This window comes from Scyliorhinus torazame, chromosome 28 (genome assembly GCF_047496885.1).
Source record: "Scyliorhinus torazame isolate Kashiwa2021f chromosome 28, sScyTor2.1, whole genome shotgun sequence".
Classification (NCBI taxonomy): Eukaryota; Metazoa; Chordata; class Chondrichthyes; order Carcharhiniformes; family Scyliorhinidae; genus Scyliorhinus; species Scyliorhinus torazame.
The window spans coordinates 33,577,668-33,593,559 of NC_092734.1; the positions used below are offsets into that span (position 1 = coordinate 33,577,668).

Sequence of the window (15,892 nt, forward strand, 5' to 3'; positions counted from 1 at the left end):
TCACTCGGGCGCTCGCTCTCTCGGGCGCTCGCTCTTTCTCGCTCTCTCGGGCGCTCGCTCTTCTCGCTCTCTCGGGCGCTCGCTCTTTCTCGCTCTCTCGGGCGCTCGCTCTTTCTCGCTCTCTCGGGCGCTCGCTCTCTCTCGCTGGTCTCGGGCGCTCGCTCTCTCTCGCTGTCTCGGGCGCTCGCTCTCTCTCGCTCTCTCGGGCGCTCGCCTCTCTCTCGCTCTCTCGGGCGCTCGCTCTCTCTCGCTCTCTCGGGCGCTCGCTCTCTCTCGCTCTCTCGGGCGCTCGCTCTCTCTCGCTCTCTCGGGCGCTCGCTCTCTCTCGCTCTCTCGGCGCTCGCTCTCTCTCGCTCTCATCGGGCGCTCGCTCTCTCTCGCTCTCTCGGGCGCTCGCTCTTTCTCGCTCTCTCGGGCGCTCGCTCTTTCTCGCTCGCTCGGGCGCTCGCTCTTTCTCGCTCGCTCGGGCGCTCGCTCTTTCTCGCTCTCTCGGGCGCTCGCTCTCTCTCGCTCTCTCGGGCGCTCTCGCTCTCTCGGGCGCTCGCTCTCTCTCGCTCTCTCGGGCGCTCGCTCTTTCTCCCTCGGGCGCTCGCTCTCTCTCGCTCTCTCGGGCGCTCGCTCTTTCTCGCTCTCTCGGGCGCTCGCTCTTTCTCGCTCTCTCGGGCGCTCGCTCTTTCTCGCTCTCTCGGGCGCTCGCTCTTCTCGCTCTCTCGGGCGCTCGCTCTTTCTCGCTCTCTCGGGCGCTCGCTCTTTCTCGCTCTCGCGGGCGCTCGCTCTTTCTCGCTCTCGCGGGCGCTCGCTCTCTCTCGCTCTCGCGGGCGCTCGCTCTCTCTCGCTCTCTCTCGCTCTCTCGCTCGCTCGGGCGCTCGCTCTCTTGGGCGCTCGCTCTCTCGGGCGCTCGGTCTTTCTCGCTCTCTCGGGCGCTCGGTCTTTCTCGCTCTCTCGGGCGCTCGGTCTTTCTCGCTCTCTCGGGCGCTCGCTCTCTCTCGCTCTCTCGGCCGCTCGCTCTCTCTCGCTCTCTCGGGCGCTCGCTCTCTCTCGCTCTCTCGGGCGCTCGCTCTCTCTCGCTCTCTCGGGCGCTCGCTCTTTCTCGCTCTCTCGGGCGCTCGCTCTCTCGGGCGCTCGCTCTCTCTCGCTCTCTCGGGCGCTCGCTCTCTCTCGCTCTCTCGGGCGCTCGCTCTCTCGGGCGCTCGCTCTCTCGGGCGCTCGCTCTCTCTCGCTCTCTCGGGCGCTCGCTCTCTCTCGCTCTCTCGGGCGCTCGCTCTCTCTCGCTCTCTCGGGCGCTCGCTCGCTCTCGCTCTCTCGGGCGCTCGCTCTCTCTCGGGCGCTCGCTCTCTCTCGCTCTCTCGGGGCGCTCGCTCTCTCGGGCGCTCGCTCTCTCTCGCTCTCTGGGCGCTCGCTCTCTCTCGCTCTCTCGGGCGCTCGCTCTCTCTCGCTCTCTCGGGCGCTCGCTCTCTCTCGCTCTCTCGGGCGCTCGCTCTCTCTCGCTCTCTCGGGCGCTCGCTCTCTCTCGCTCTCTCGGGCGCTCGCTCTCTCTCGCTCTCTCGGGCGCTCGCTCTCTCTCGCTCTCTCGGGGCTCGCTCTCTCTCGGGCGCTCGCTCGCTCTCGCTCTCTCGGGCGCTCGCTCGCTCTCGCTCTCTCGGGCGCTCGCTCGCTCTCGCTCTCTCGGGCGCTCGCTCTCTCTCGCTCTCTCGGGCGCTCGCTCTCTCTCGCTCTCTCGGGCGCTCGCTCTCTCTCGCTCTCTCGGGCGCTCGCTCTCTCTCGCTCTCTCGGGCGCTCGCTCTCTCTCGCTCTCTCGGGCGCTCTCTCTCTCTCTCGCTCTCTCGGGCGCTCTCTCTCTCTCTCGCTCTCTCGGGCGCTCGCTCTCTCTCGCTCTCTCGGGCGCTCGTCTCTCTCTCGCTCTCTCGGGCGCTCGCTCTCTCTCGCTCTCTCGGGCGCTCGCTCTCTCTCGCTCTCTCGGGCGCTCGCTCTTTCTCTCGGGCGCTCGCTCTCTCTCTCGCTCTCTCTCTCGCTCTCTCCGGCGCTCGCTCTTCTCGCTCTCTCGGGCGCTCGCTCTCTCTCGCTCTCTTCGGGCGCTCGCTCTCTCGGGCGCTCGCTCTTTCTCTCTCTCGGGCGCTCGCTCTCTCGGGCGCTCGCTCTTTCTCTCGGGCGCTCGCTCTCTCGGGCGCTCGCTCTTTCTCGCTCTCTCGGGCGCTCGCTCGCTCTCGCTCTCTCGGGCGCTCGCTCGCTCTCGCTCTCTCGGGCGCTCGCTCTCTCTCGGGCGCTCGCTCTCCTCCTCGCTCTCTCGGGCGCTCGCTCTCTCTCGCTCTCTCGGGGCGCTCGCTCTCTCTCGCTCTCTCGGGTCGCTCTCTCTCGCTCTCTCGGGCGCTCGCTCTCTCTCGCTCTCTCGGGCGCTCGCTCTCTCTCGCTCTCTCGGGCGCTCGCTCTCTCTCGCTCTCTCGGGCGCTCGCTCTCTCTCGCTCTCTCGGGCGCTCGCTCTCTCTCGCTCTCTCGGGCGCTCGCTCTCTCTCGCTCTCTCGGGCGCTCGCTCTCTCTCGCTCGGGCGCTCGCTTTCTCGCTCGGGCGCTCGCTCTCTCTCGCTCTCGCGGGCGCTCGCTCTCTCTCGCTCTCGCGGGCGCTCGCTCTCGGGCGCTCGCTCTCTCTCGCTCTCTCGGGCGCTCGCTCTTTCTCGCTCTCACGGGCGCTCGCTCTCTCTCGCTCTCTCGGGCGCGCTCGCTCTCTCTCGCTCTCTCGGCGCTCGCTCTCTCGCTCTCTCGGGCGCTCGCTCTTTCTCGCTCTCTCTCGGGCGCTCGCTCTTTCTCGCTCTCTCGGGCGCTCGCTCTCTCGCTCTCTCGGGCGCTCGCTCTTCTCTCTCGCTCGGGCGCTCGCTCTTTCTCGCTCTCGCGGACGCTCGCTCTTTCTCGCTCTCGCGGGCGCTCGCTCTTTCTCGGGCGCTCGCTCTCTCTCACTCTCTCGGGCGCTCGCTCTCTCTCGCTCTTCTCGCTCTCGCGGGCGCTCGCTCTTTCTCGCTCTCTCGGGCGCTCGCTCTCTCTCGCTCTCTCTCGCTCTCGTCGGGCGCTCGCTCTTTCTCGCTCTCTCGGGCGCTCGCTCTTTCTCGCTCTCTCGGGCGCTCGCTCTTTCTCGCTCTCTCGGGCGCTCGCTCTTTCTCGCTCTCTCTCGGGCGCTCGCGCTCTCTCGCTCTTCTCGCTCTCGCGGGCGCTCGCTCTTTCTCGCTCTCTCGGGCGCTCGCTCTCTCGCTCTCTCGCTCTCTCGGGCGCTCGCTCTTTCTCGCTCTCTCGGGCGCTCGCTCTTTCTCGCTCTCTCGCTCTCTCGGGCGCTCGCTCTCTCTCGCTCTCTCGGGCGCTCGCTCTTCTCGCTCTCTCGGGCGCTCGCTCTCTCGGCGTCGCTCTCTCGGGCGCTCGCTCTCTCGGGCGCTCGCTCTCTCGGGCGCTCGCGCTCTCTCGGGCGCATCGCTCTTCTCGCTCTCTCGGGCGCTCGCTCTTTCTCGCTCTCTCGGGCGGCTCGCTCTTTCTCGCTCTCTCGGGCGCTCGCTCTTTCTCGCTCTCTCGGGCGCGCTTCGCTCGGGCGCTCGCTCTCTCTCGCTCTCTCGGGCGCTCGCTCTCTCTCGCTCTCTCGGGCGCTCGCTCTCTCTCGCTCTCTCGGGCGCTCGCTCTCTCTCGCTCTCTCGGGCGCTCTCTCTCTCTCGCTCTCTCGGGCGCTCGCTCTTTCTCGTCTCTCGGGCGCTCGCTCTTTCTCGCTCTCTCGGGCGCTCGCCTCTCTCTCGCATCTCTCGGGCGCTCGCTCTCTCTCGCTCTCTCGGGCGCTCGCTCTCTCTCGCTCTCTCGGGCGCTCGCTCTCTCTCGCTCTCTCGGGCGCTCGCTCTCTCTCGCTCTCTCGGGCGCTCGCTTTTCTCCCTCGGGCGCTCGCTCTCTCTCGCTCTCGCGGGCGCTCGCTCTTTCTCGCTCTCGCGGGCGCTCGCTCTTTCTCGCTCTCTCGGGCGCTCGCTCTCTCTCGCTCTCTCGGGCGCTCGCTCTCTCTCGCTCTCGCGGGCGCTCGCTCTTTCTCGCTCTCTCGGGCGCTCGCTCTTTTCATCGCTCTCTCGGCGCTCGCTCTCTCTCGCTCTCTCGGGCGCTCGCTCTTTCTCGCTCTCTCGGGCGCTCGCTCTCTCTCGCTCTCGCGGGCGCTCGCTCTTTCTCGCTCACCGGGCGCTCGCTCTCTCGGGCGCTCGCTCTTTCTCGCTCTCTCGGGCGCTCGCTCTTTCTCGCTCTCTCGGGCGCTCGCTCTCTCTCGCTGTCTCGGGCGCTCGCTCTCTCTCGCTGTCTCGGGCGCTCGCTCTCTCTCGCTCTCTCGGGCGCTCGCTCTCTCTCGCTCTCTCGGGCGCTCGCTCTCTCTCGCTCTCTCGGGCGCTCGCTCTCTCTCGCTCTCTCGGGCGCTCGCTCTCTCTCGCTCGTCTCGGGCGCTCGCTCTCTCTCGCTCTCTCGGGCGCTCGCTCTCTCTCGCTCTCTCGGGCGCTCTCTCTCTCTCGCTCTCTCGGGCGCTCGCTCTTTCTCGCTCTCTCGGGCGCTCGCTCTTTCTCGCTCTCTCGGGCGCTCGCTCTCTCTCGCTCTCTCGGGCGCTCGCTCTCTCGGGCGCTCGCTCTCTCTCGCTCTCTCGGGCGCTCGCTCTCTCTCGCCTCTCTCGGGCGCTCGCTCTCTCTCGCTCTCTCGGGCGCTCGCTTTTCTCCTCGGGCGCTCGCTCTCTCTCGCTCTCGCGGGCGCTCGCTCTTTCTCGCTCTCGCGGGCGCTCGCTCTTTCTCGCTCTCTCGGGCGCTCGCTCTCTCTCGCTCTCTCGGGCGCTCGCTCTCTCTCGCTCTCGCGGGCGCTCGCTCTTTCTCGCTCTCTCGGGCGCTCGCTCTTTCTCGCTCTCTCGGGCCTCGCTCTCTCTCGCTCTCGCGGGCGCTCGCTCTTTCTCGCTCACTTCGGGCGCTCGCTCTCTCGGGCGCTCGCTCTTTCTCGCTCTCTCGGGCGCTCGCTCTTCTCGCTCTCTCGGGCGCTCGCTCTTTCTCGCTCTCTCGGGCGCTCGCTCTTTCTCGCTCTCTCGGCGCTCGCTCTCTCTCGCTGTCTCGGGCGCTCGCTCTCTCTCGCTGTCTCGGGCGCTCGCTCTCTCTCGCTCTCTCGGGCGCTCGCTCTCTCTCGCTCTCTCGGGCGCTCGCTCTCTCTCGCTCTCTCGGGCCGCTCGCTCTCTCTCGCTCTCTTCGGGCGCTCGCTCTCTCTCGCTCTCTCGGGGCGCTCGCTCTCTCTCGCTCTCTCGGGCGCTCGCTCTCTCTCGCTCTCTCGGGCGCTCGCTCTTTCTCGCTCGCTCGGGCGCTCGCTCTTTCTCGCTCGCTCGGGCGCTCGCTCTTTCTCGCTCTCTCGGGGCGCTCGCTCTCTCTCGCTCTCTCGGGCGCTCTCGCTCTCTCGGGCGCTCGCTCTCTCTCGCTCTCTCGGGCGCTCGCTCTTTCTCCCTCGGGCGCTCGCTCTCTCTCGCTCTCTCGGGCGCTCGCTCTCTCTCGCTCTCTCGGGCGCTCGCTCTTTCTCGCTCTCTCGGGCGCTCGCTCTTTCTCGCTCTCTCGGGCGCTCGCTCTTTCTCGCTCTCGGGCGCTCGCTCTTTCTCGCTCTCTCGGGCGCTCGCTCTTTCTCGCTCTCGCGGGCGCTCGCTCTTTCTCGCTCTCGCGGGCGCTCGCTCTTTCTCGCTCTCGCGGGCGCTCGCTCTCTCTCGCTCTCGCGGGCGCTCGCTCTCTCTCGCTCTCTCTCGCTCTCTCGCTCGCTCGGGCGCTCGCTCTCTTGGCGCTCGCTCTCTCGGGCGCTCGGTCTTTCTCGCTCTCTCGGGCGCTCGGTCTTCTCGCCTCTCGATCGGTGCGCTCGGGTCTTTCTCGCTCTCTCGGGCGCCTCGCTCTCTCTCGCTCTCTCGGCCGCTCGCTCTCTCTCGCTCTCTCGGGCGCTCGCTCTCTCTCGCTCTCTCGGGCGCTCGCTCTCTCTCGCTCTCATCGGTGGCGCTCGCTCTCTCTCGCTCTCTCGGGCGCTCGCTCTCTCTCGCTCTCTCGGGCGCTCGCTCTTTCTCGCTCTCTCGGGCGCTCGCTCTCTCGGGCGCTCGCTCTGCGCTCGCTCTCTCGGGCGCTCGCTCTCTCTCGCTCTCTCGGGCGCTCGCTCTCTCTCGCTCTCTCGGGCGCTCGCTCTCTCGGCGCTCGCTCTCTCGGGCGCTCGCTCTCTCTCGCTCTCTCGGCGCTCGCTCTCTCTCGCTCTCTCGGGCGCTCGCTCTCTCTCGCTCTCTCGGGCGCGTCGCTCTCTCTCGCTCTCTCGGGCGCTCGCTCTCTCGGGCGCTCGCTCTTTCTCGCTCTCTCGGGCGCTCGCTCTTTCTCGCTCTCTCGGGCGCTCGCTCTCTCTCTCTGCTCTCTCGGGCGCTCGCTCTTTCTCGCTCTCGCGGGCGCTCGCTCTTTCTCGCTCTCGCGGGCGCTCGCTCTTTCTCGCTCTCGCGGGGCGCTCGCTCTTTCTCGCTCTCGCGGGCGCTCGCTCTTTCTCGCTCTCGGCGGGCGCTCGCTCTTTCTCGCTCTCGCGGGCGCTCCGCTCTTTCTCGCTCTCGCGGGCGCTCGCGCTTTCTCGCTCTCGCGGGCGCTCGCTCTTTCTCGCTCTCGCGGGCGCTCGCTCTTTCTCGCTCTCGCGGGCGCTCGCTCTTTCTCGCTCTCGCGGGCGGCTCCGCTCTTTCTCGCTCTCGCGGGCGCTCGCTCTTTCTCGCTCTCTCGGGCGCTCGCTCTTTCTCTCTCTCGGGCTGTTTTTGAAAACTCACCACTATTCTTAGAAGTCCCCCTGTACCAAAAAGGGCGGACATTCTAAATGGTGATCAGGAATTCTCACTCCCTGACTCCGATGCAAGCTTCAGTGGGTGCTATTCAGTTCCAACTATAATTACAAGTTATCCACCCTGTATAACCCATACCTTCATCGAAGATTTCATCTACTTACCACTTAGTAGCATCGATCCTGGGTCCCGCATTGCTAAGTAAGTAAAGTAGACTAATAACCACTGTTCCAGGTTAAAACTTTTAAAGTTATTTTATTATTATATTTTTTTCTCTTTTTAAAAGATGCAATCACTGTCTTTACAGAAAAGTAAAAAGATCTTGCTTCTGGATCCTTCTGGTTGGTTGAAGGGACCTTCAGGCCCAACTTGACAATCAATCTTCTTTAAAGTCTGGTCTTCTTTAGATGTATCAGCTATTGTAGCTCGGCTGCTCTGCCCTGTCCATTTCCCATGGCTGAGCTGACTGTGACTCTAGCTGCTTGTTCCTTCTCTGCTTCTCTCTCTCCCCCCTCTGAGCTCTGGCTGTCGTTCTGGTTCTGACAGTTCCTGTTTATATTTGCTTTCTAACAATTACGTTTTTTGATGTTATTGTAAAGTAACTCTTATTTTCTTTGATTGTAAAAAGGAACTTTGATCTAAAACAGTCTAATCCAACGAAGTATTCATTTTGACATGACTTCATCTCATAGATCTGAATACATTGTGTCCTTTGTGGTGTTTAAAATGCTTTGGTTTCAAGAGGTGTTACTTTTAATTCCTGTCATTTCTATAGTTTTATTTTCCAATTGTGTCCTCAGCTCAAGTTTGACTTTGATTTTGGCTTTGAATTATGTTTCTCGTAGACTGATAAACCTGGTATTAGCAAATTTTCACACCTAAAATCTCATCCTTTCTTTTCCAGATCCTTACGAAGTTAGTTACTTTCAGTGAAGGTGTGAGCCATTGTCTTTGGCTTCATTCAAAATCCTGTTTGTCTTGTTTGCTAAGCCTGCTTGACCACGGATATCTGCATTTTACAATCCTTCCCTGGCAGCTGCTGTTAACCCTTTGTGGGATCTTTCCCTGTATTCTCTCATGTTTCTCTCAGACCAGATATTGCCAGATTTCCATGTTTCAAATTACACATCTTTCCATATTATCAATTACAGGGCGCTCGCTCTCTCTCGGGCGCTCGCTCTTTCTCTCTCTCGGGCGCTCGCTCTTTCTCTCTCTCGGGCGCTCGCTCTTTCACTCTCTCTTGGGCGCTCGCTCTTTCTCTCTCTCTTGGGCGCTCGCTCTTTCTCTCTCTCTCGGGCACTCGCACTTTCCCTCTCTCTTGGGCGCTCGCTCTTTCTCTCTCTCTCGGGCGCTCGCTCTTTCTCTCTCTCTCGGGCGCTCGCACTTTCCCTCTCTCTCGGGCGCTCGCTCTTTCTCTCTCTCTCTCGGGCGCTCGCTCTTTCTCTCTCTCGGGCGGTGCGCGTGCTCTTTCCCGTAAGGGGTGGGGTGGCGGCGGCGAGGCAGCGACTCTTTGTAATCTGTGAATCTTCTACGATTCTATTTAGTCAATTAAAACTGCTCAATAATTTCAAATGCATCCATCAAATCTCCCGTCAACCCTCTCTACTTTTTGGAGACCAACCTCTAGTCGCTCCACATAACTGAAATCCCTCACTCTTGCCACTGGTATTCCAATAAATCTTTGCACCTCCCCAGTTGGCTTTTCTGGATCAAAGGCACGGAGGATGATAATTGTTCCCCCCCCCCCCCCCCCCCCCCCCCCCAGGTTATCTTTTGGGCCAAATCACTTCCACGACCCCGTCTAGGCATAATCACTCGCTCTAATTCACGCTGACATTTTACAGCACTTCAGGACCTCTCGCTGTCCTGTCGAAAACTGCTGCTTCACTGCTGTTCCCTTTTTTTTAGGAAGTTTGGCAAAGTTTGGGACTGCAGACAGCTGTGGCGGAAGCAGCCGCGGATAGTGAGGGCTCGCCGCCCTCCCGGGCAAAACAAGCGACACCCAAGGGTGCTGCAGCCTCAACAACGCTGAGAAAGACCAGTCTGTTCGACGACTATAGCGAGGAGGATGACCTATTTGGTGTGACGCCGAAGGGGAGGTGAGACCAGAGGGGATGCGGAGCTCTGAAAGCACACTGCCGGCAGCGGAGCTGAACGAGACATGTTGCACGTGGCGGAGATGCGGGGCGCTTTCCCAAGTGCTGAGGAGCCGAGAATTGATACAGGGGCCAAAACCACAAAGGATCCCTGTCCAGGCCGAGAATTCGCCTGTGGTCATCTAATCTGGCTCGGGTGCAATAATGTTCGCCTTCCTTCCAAACTCAAGGTCACGAAACTGCAGAGAGAGCGGACATTGCTGCAAGCACAGACTGGTGGGATCTGGCGCACGGGATTGGGTTGGAGAACATACCTTTTGGAGGACTCCAGAAATGACCAATCCACCTAACCTGCACATCTTTGGGTTGTGGGGGGAAGACCCGCGCAGACACGGGCAGAATGTGCAAACTCCACACGGACAGTGGCCCAGGGCCAGGATCGAACCCTTGTCCGCAGTGCCAGGATGCAGCAGTGCTAGCCACTGCACCACCATGGGCAGCACGGTAGCATTGTGGTTGGCACAATTGCTTCACAGCTCCAGGGTCCCAGGTTCGATTCCGGCTTGGGTCACTGTCTGTGCGGAGTCTGCACATCCTCCCCGTGTGTGCGTGGGTTTCCTCCGGGTGCTCCGGTTTCCTCCCACAGTCCAAAGATGTGCAGGTTAGATGGATTGGCTGTGATAAATTGCCCCTTAGTGTCCAAAATTGCCCTTAGTGTTGGGTGGGGTTACTGGGTTATGGGGATCGGGTGGAGGTGTTGACCTTGGGTAGGGTGCTCTTCCCAAGAGCCGGTGCAGTCTCGATGGGCCGAATGGCCTCCTTCTGCACTGTAAATTCTATGTTTTAAAAAACAACCATGCCACCCCAAAGAGAGAGGTTTTAAGGGCCTTCTTTAAAGGAAGCGGCACAGTGGTTAGCACTGCTGCCTCACAGCGCCAGGGACCCGGGTTCGATTCCGGCCTCGGGTGACTGTGTGGAGTTTGCCCACTCCCCCTGTACCTGCGTGGGTTTCCTCCCACAGTCCAAAGATGTGTGGGTTGGCCATGCTAAATTGCCCCTTGGTGTCCAAAGATGTGGTCAGGTGGGGGTTACGGGAATAGGGTGGGGGAGCGGTCCTAGGTGGGGTGCTCTTTCGGTGCGGACTTTGCACTGCGGCTGCGGCGATTCTCGGAGTCTCTGAAGAGAGAGAGCGGGGGACTTTCTTAACGCCCAAGAGATGCCTTGGGTAAACAGCATGTATGCTTCCACCAGACTGGCTCAATGCTAACTTGTCCGCTTGGTGGATATCTGCAGTGATGAATTGATTGATTTGTTGTCACGTGTAACAAAGTACAGTGAAAAGTATTTTTCTGCAGCCGAGGGAACGTACACTGTACGTACACGGTAGACAAAAAGAATCATCGACAGAGTACATTGACAAATAGTGATTGGTTACAGTGCTTTCCAACAGGGCCCTGAGGTTCAGTTCAGACAAGGCGGTTGTCCGTTCTCCTTTACAACAAGTTGTCTCGGAGTGTAACCTAAAACAAGCCACACGCATGGCTTTCTTGTGCAAACTTAACCTGCAACGTTGAGGTGCACGGAAACATTGACCTGTGAGCATGACGAGTTAACCCTTCGTGTGCTGAACTTCGCTCCATCTCAGAAACTAGATTCTCTCATGAAATAAATGCCACCACGGTCCCAGATGACGATAGGTTGATTTCCCCTTCGAGGGGGGAGAGCTGATTGGTGGTGATTTAACCTGAGGGTCACCACACCTCGGGCCTTCACGAATAACCTCAGCCGGTACGGGAATCGAACCCACGTTGTTGGCCTCGCTCTGCATCACGGACCAGCTGTCCAGCCCACTGAGCTAAAACAACTTCGCTGATATCGGCAGCCTGGGTGTGACATGTTGAGAATGGGCAGAGCATACATTTTAACCGTTAAAGGTGCGTTACGTCCCTTTCACAACCCTTCCTCTCCCACAGTTTCTTCACCTCTCCTTAGTCTGTGCGCCGCGATTAATTGTGGTTGAGAAAGTGGGTGGAAGGTGAGATTTCAGAATCCGCTAAAGGGGCTGGAACAGGTATCCGACACACGTGTCAGTCTTGAAGTTTTTATTGTAACCTCTTCCCCTCTCTGTCCAGCCAGAAGAAATCCCAGAAAGTGTCCCTTTTGTTTGAAGATGATGAAGATCTCTTTGCATCGAAGCCAACAACCAACAAAGTTGCTCCTCAGGTATTAAGATCAAAGCGCTTTGCGGGACAATTGGCAAGTGTGCCATCAAGGGGAGCAGTGGTTAGCACAGCTGCCTCATGGCGCCGAGGTCCCAGGTCCGATCCCGGCTCTGGGTCACTGTCCGTGTGGAGTTTGCACATTCTCCCCGTGTCTGCGTGGGTTTCGTCCCCGCAACCCAAAGATGCGCAGGGTCGATGGATTGGCCACGCTAAATTGCCCCTTAATGGGAAAAAAATAATTGGGTACTCTTTTTAAAAAAAAAAAAAAAAAAAAAAAAAAAATTTTTTTAAGTAAAGTGCCGTCAATTGTGTTTACATTCGTTATGAATTACAAAAATTGACACTCGTTGCCTGCTGCGAAGCAGAATTGAACAGGCCGCCAAGGTCTGAGTGGGCCCTTAACCTTGCATTGATTTGACTGATCTCCGCTGGAGTTCCTTTAAACCCGCTAACGCTGGCTCCCAAATAAGGAGAGAACCTGGTGCCTGAGGAGCATTATCCCAGAGCTCTTGAGTGGACTCAAGGAATGGAATCTGTGCTGCCAGCACCTAGACAACCATTTTCCTACACTGTAAACAGTGACAACTCCTCCTCCATGTATCAGTCTCTAAGAGGGTGTTGGTGATCATGAACCGCCATTGGATTAGTTTGTGATTTGTGCCTGGCAAAATATTTCAGTGGCTGGCCGTTGCCTGCTGCAGGAAACTCTCCCAGAGCGACTTGGTGCATTGCACCACCTGCAACACGTGGGAATTCATAGACACTCCTTGCCGTCTAGGTGCCCACGTGTGCGGGAAATGCCAGCCGGTTTGACCAACTTGACCTCCCGGGTCTCGGAGCTTAGGCATCGGGTGGAGGCACTGAGATGCATCTGCGAGGCCGAGGTGTTTGTGCGTAACACGTTTTTAAACGTCATCCTGCAGCTTAAGGAAGTGCAGCCAGAGAGGGAATGGCCGAGGCAAGAATTAATCAATGATGGTCAGCGCGGCTTTGTCAAAAGGGAGATCCGGTCTTACAAACTTGATTGAATTTTTTGAGGAGGTGACCAGCTGTGTAGGATGAGGGTAGCGCAGTTAATGTAATCAACATGGAATTCAGGAAGGCTTTTGACAAGCTCTCACATGGGAGACTGGTCAAGAGCCCATGGGGTCCGTGGCAAATTGGATCCAAAATCGCCTGAGCTGGAGACAGTGGGTGATGGTCGAAGGTGATTGAAAGCCAGAGTCCAGTGGCGTACCGCAGGGATCGGGGCTGGGTCCCTTGCTGTTTGCCGTGTACATTAAAGATCCAGACGTGAATGTAGGGGGTGTGATCAGTAAGTTTGCAGATGACGCAAAAATTGGTGGTGTGGTAAATAGTGAGGAGGAAAGACTTTGATGACAGGACAGTTTAGACAGGCTAGTCAAATGGGCAGAACGATGGCAAATAGAATTTAATCTTGACAAGTGTGAGGCGATGCATTTTTAGAGGACTAACAAGGCAAGGGGATACACAATGAACGGTAGGACCAGAGGGTGCTTGGGGGGGCAAGTCCTTAGATCCCTGAAGGCAGCAGGACAGGTAGATAAGATGGTTAAGAAGGCCTCTGGGATACTTGCCTTTATGGACCGAGGCAGAGACTATAAGAGAAGGGAGGTTATGCTGGAGCTGCAGAAAACGCTCGTCAGGCCACAGCTAGAGTACTGAGTGCAGTGCCGTTCGCCACACTATAGGGAGGATGTGATTGCACTGGAGAGGGTGCAGAGGAGATTCACCAGGATGTTGCCTGGGATGGAGCGTTTCGGCTGTGAAAAGAGGCTGGTTAGGCTGGGGCTGAGAAGGCTGAAGGCCAACCTGATTGAGGTGTAGAAAATGGAGGTGTAAAGATAGGGTGGTTCGGGAAGGACCTGTTCCCTTTAACGGAGGGGTCGATAACCAGGGGGCACCCGGAGGGCGGTAGGAACCTGGAACTCGCTGCCTGAAAAGGGTGGTAGAGACGGGGCGGGATTCTCCGACCCCCCCCCCCCTGCCGGGTAGGGGACAATCCCGGCCACGATCCCTCGCAACATTTAAGCATTTGCATTTGCAACGCCGGAACCATTCAAAGCAATGGAGCAAGTGCTGGAAAATGGGATGAGAAAAGATAGGTGCTCGATGGCTGGTGCAGACAGGATGGGCCGAAGGGCCTCTTTCTGTGCTGCAAGACTCTCTGACCATCTGCCCGAAGGCATCTCAGAAGGACGCACCTTCCTCGGCCAATGAGTCCTGAAGTGGGACTTGAACCCAGAGCTTCTGGCCCAGAGTTCGGGGCACTACCCACTGCGACACAAGACCACCCCTCATAAGTGACTACACTTCAAAAACTACCTAACTGGCTGGGAAGCACTTTGGGATCTCCAGTGGCTGTGAATGACACAATGTCTGCTGTGGGGAGCAGGTGTTCTCTGGTGCTAATGGATGTGCGGACAGTGAACCGGGCATACATAATGAGGCTGGCTGGAGGTCAGTGACCTTGGTGACAGGCCGAGCAAAAAAAACGCAAGTTTGTTCATCGTACCGAGCCGTCCGTAGAATTTCCTGTCTCGGTTTATACAGAAGGAGTGGACGATTGGACAGTCCCCATCCAGAATGGCTGCAATTCTTCTGTTTCAAGGTGCTTCATAGGGCAAAGATGATCTTGCCACATGAGCTGAGGTGGCCCAAAGCTTGGGTGTTGAGGAGGGTTTGAGGTGGGGCTTAAAGGTTCCGGGTGGGAATTCCCGAGCTGGGTGTTCAACAGCCAGTGGTTGAGCCAAAGGGTGAGAGCTGGAGGAACACTGGGCCCTCTGGTGGTGGGAGGAATGGGGCCATGGAGGGACATGAAGAAAACAGTAAGATTTTTAAACGGCAGGTATTGGGGGCTGGGTGGGTCAGTGAGCAGAGCGGATGACGGGCAAATGGGACCGGCTGAGAGTTATTGTAGCTGGCGAAGAGATTCTTTCAGCGCACACGTTGCTCTGTGCAATGTTTTCTTCCTGGAACTGAAGCTGCTGTGTCCTCACCTTTTTTTTTTTAACTCCTGCTTTGACAGAAGCCGGCTGCTCCTCCCCATGGGTCGTCACTCTTTGGCAAAATGGACACAGTTGACGGGTTTGATAGCAAGAGGCAAGTGGGAGAAGGGATTGGTGCAAAACCTGTGCCAGTGAGGGCGACAGCTCACCTCTTCACTGGGATCGACGTTCCAGAGCAACAGAACGACTCAAAATTGGTGCGTTGAAGTCAGCAGAGAATTTAATACTCTCCTGTCAATTACTTTGTTGATGCGGGTGTCACCGGGACGGCTGGTGTTTTATCAGTCATGAGTCATTGAGATTTACAGCATGGAAACAGACCCTTCGGCCCAACTTGTCCATGTCGTCCAGTTTTTACCGCTAAGCTGGTCCCAAATGCCTGCATTTGCTCCATATCCCTCCCTATCAGCTTCCCCATATAACTGTCTAAATCCTTTTTAAGAAGTCTTACAACACCAGGTTAAAGTCCAACAGGTTTGTTTCAAATCACCAGCTTTCGGAGCACTGCTCCTTCCTCAGGTGGATGTCAGTCACATGGTGGTTAGCACAATTGCTTCACAGCTCCAGGGTCCCAGGTTCGATTCCCGGCTTGGGTCACTGTCTGAGCAGAGTCTGAAATGAAATGAAAATCGCTTATTGTCACAAGTAGGCTTCAAATGAAGTTACTGTGAAAAGCCCCTCGTCGCCACATTCCGGCGCCTGTTCGGGGAGGCTGGGACGGGAATTGAGCCGTGCTGCTGGCCTGCCATGGTCTGCTTTCAAAGCCAGCTATTTAGCCCTGTGCTAAACCAGTCATAGAACATAGAAAATACAGCACAGAACAGGCCCTTCGGCCCACGATGTTGTGCCGAACCTTTGTCCTAGATTAATCATAGATTATCATTGAATTTACAGTGCAGAAGGAGGCCATTCGGCCCTTTGAGTCTGCACCGGCTCTTGGAAAGAGCACCCTACCCAAACTCAACACCTTCACCCAACACCAAGGGCAATTTGGACATTAAGGGCAATTTATCATTGGCCAATTCACCTAACCCGCACATCTTTGGATTGTGGGAGGAAACCGGAGCACCCGGAGGAAACCCACGCAGACACTGGGAGGACGTGCAGACTCCGCACAGTCAGTGACCCAAGCCGGAATCGAACCTGGGACCCTGGAGCTGTGAAGCAATTGTGCTATCCACAATGCGACCGTGCTGCCCTTGAGAACAAATAAATCTACACTATATCATTTAACCGTAATCCATGTACCTATTCAATAGCTGCTTGAAGGTCCCTAATGTTTCCGACTCAACTACTTCCACAGGCAGTGCATTCCATGCCCCCACTACTCTCTGGGTAAAGAACCTACCTCTGATATCCCTCCTATATCTTCCACCTTTCACCTTAAATTTATGTCCCTACATGTTCTCCCCGTGTGTGCGTGGGTTTCCTCCGGGTGCTCCGGTTTCCTCCCACAGTCCAAAGATGTGCAGGTTAGGTGGATTGGCCATGATAAATTGTCCTTAGTGTTGGGTGGGGTTACTGGGTTATGGGGATAGGGTGGAGGTGTGGGCTTGGGTAGGGTGCTCTTTCCAAGAGCCGGTACAGACTCGGTGGGCCGAATGGCCTCCTTCTGCACTGTAAATTCTATGATACTGTGCTCATCCCAGTCCATCGCTGGCATCTCCACATAAATGCTTTTTAAAAGACAAAATTGCTCCCGCCTCTACTACTGCCTCTGGCAACTCGTTCCGGACACTCACCACCCTCTGTG

At 58.1% G+C, this 15,892-nt stretch overlaps 1 protein-coding gene across 1 annotated transcript in view; it reads left to right on the plus strand.

Annotated features, from left to right (window-relative positions):
* The window catches only part of washc2c (WASH complex subunit 2C), a 135,114-nt gene that overhangs the window by 96,324 nt on the left and 22,898 nt on the right, over positions 1 to 15,892 (plus strand). The window contains exons 21-23 of the mRNA XM_072491838.1: positions 8,701 to 8,891; positions 11,021 to 11,111; positions 14,160 to 14,336. Coding sequence (XP_072347939.1) covers positions 8,701 to 8,891; positions 11,021 to 11,111; positions 14,160 to 14,336 — 459 coding nt within the window. The remainder of the gene's footprint in view (positions 1 to 8,700; positions 8,892 to 11,020; positions 11,112 to 14,159; positions 14,337 to 15,892) is intronic.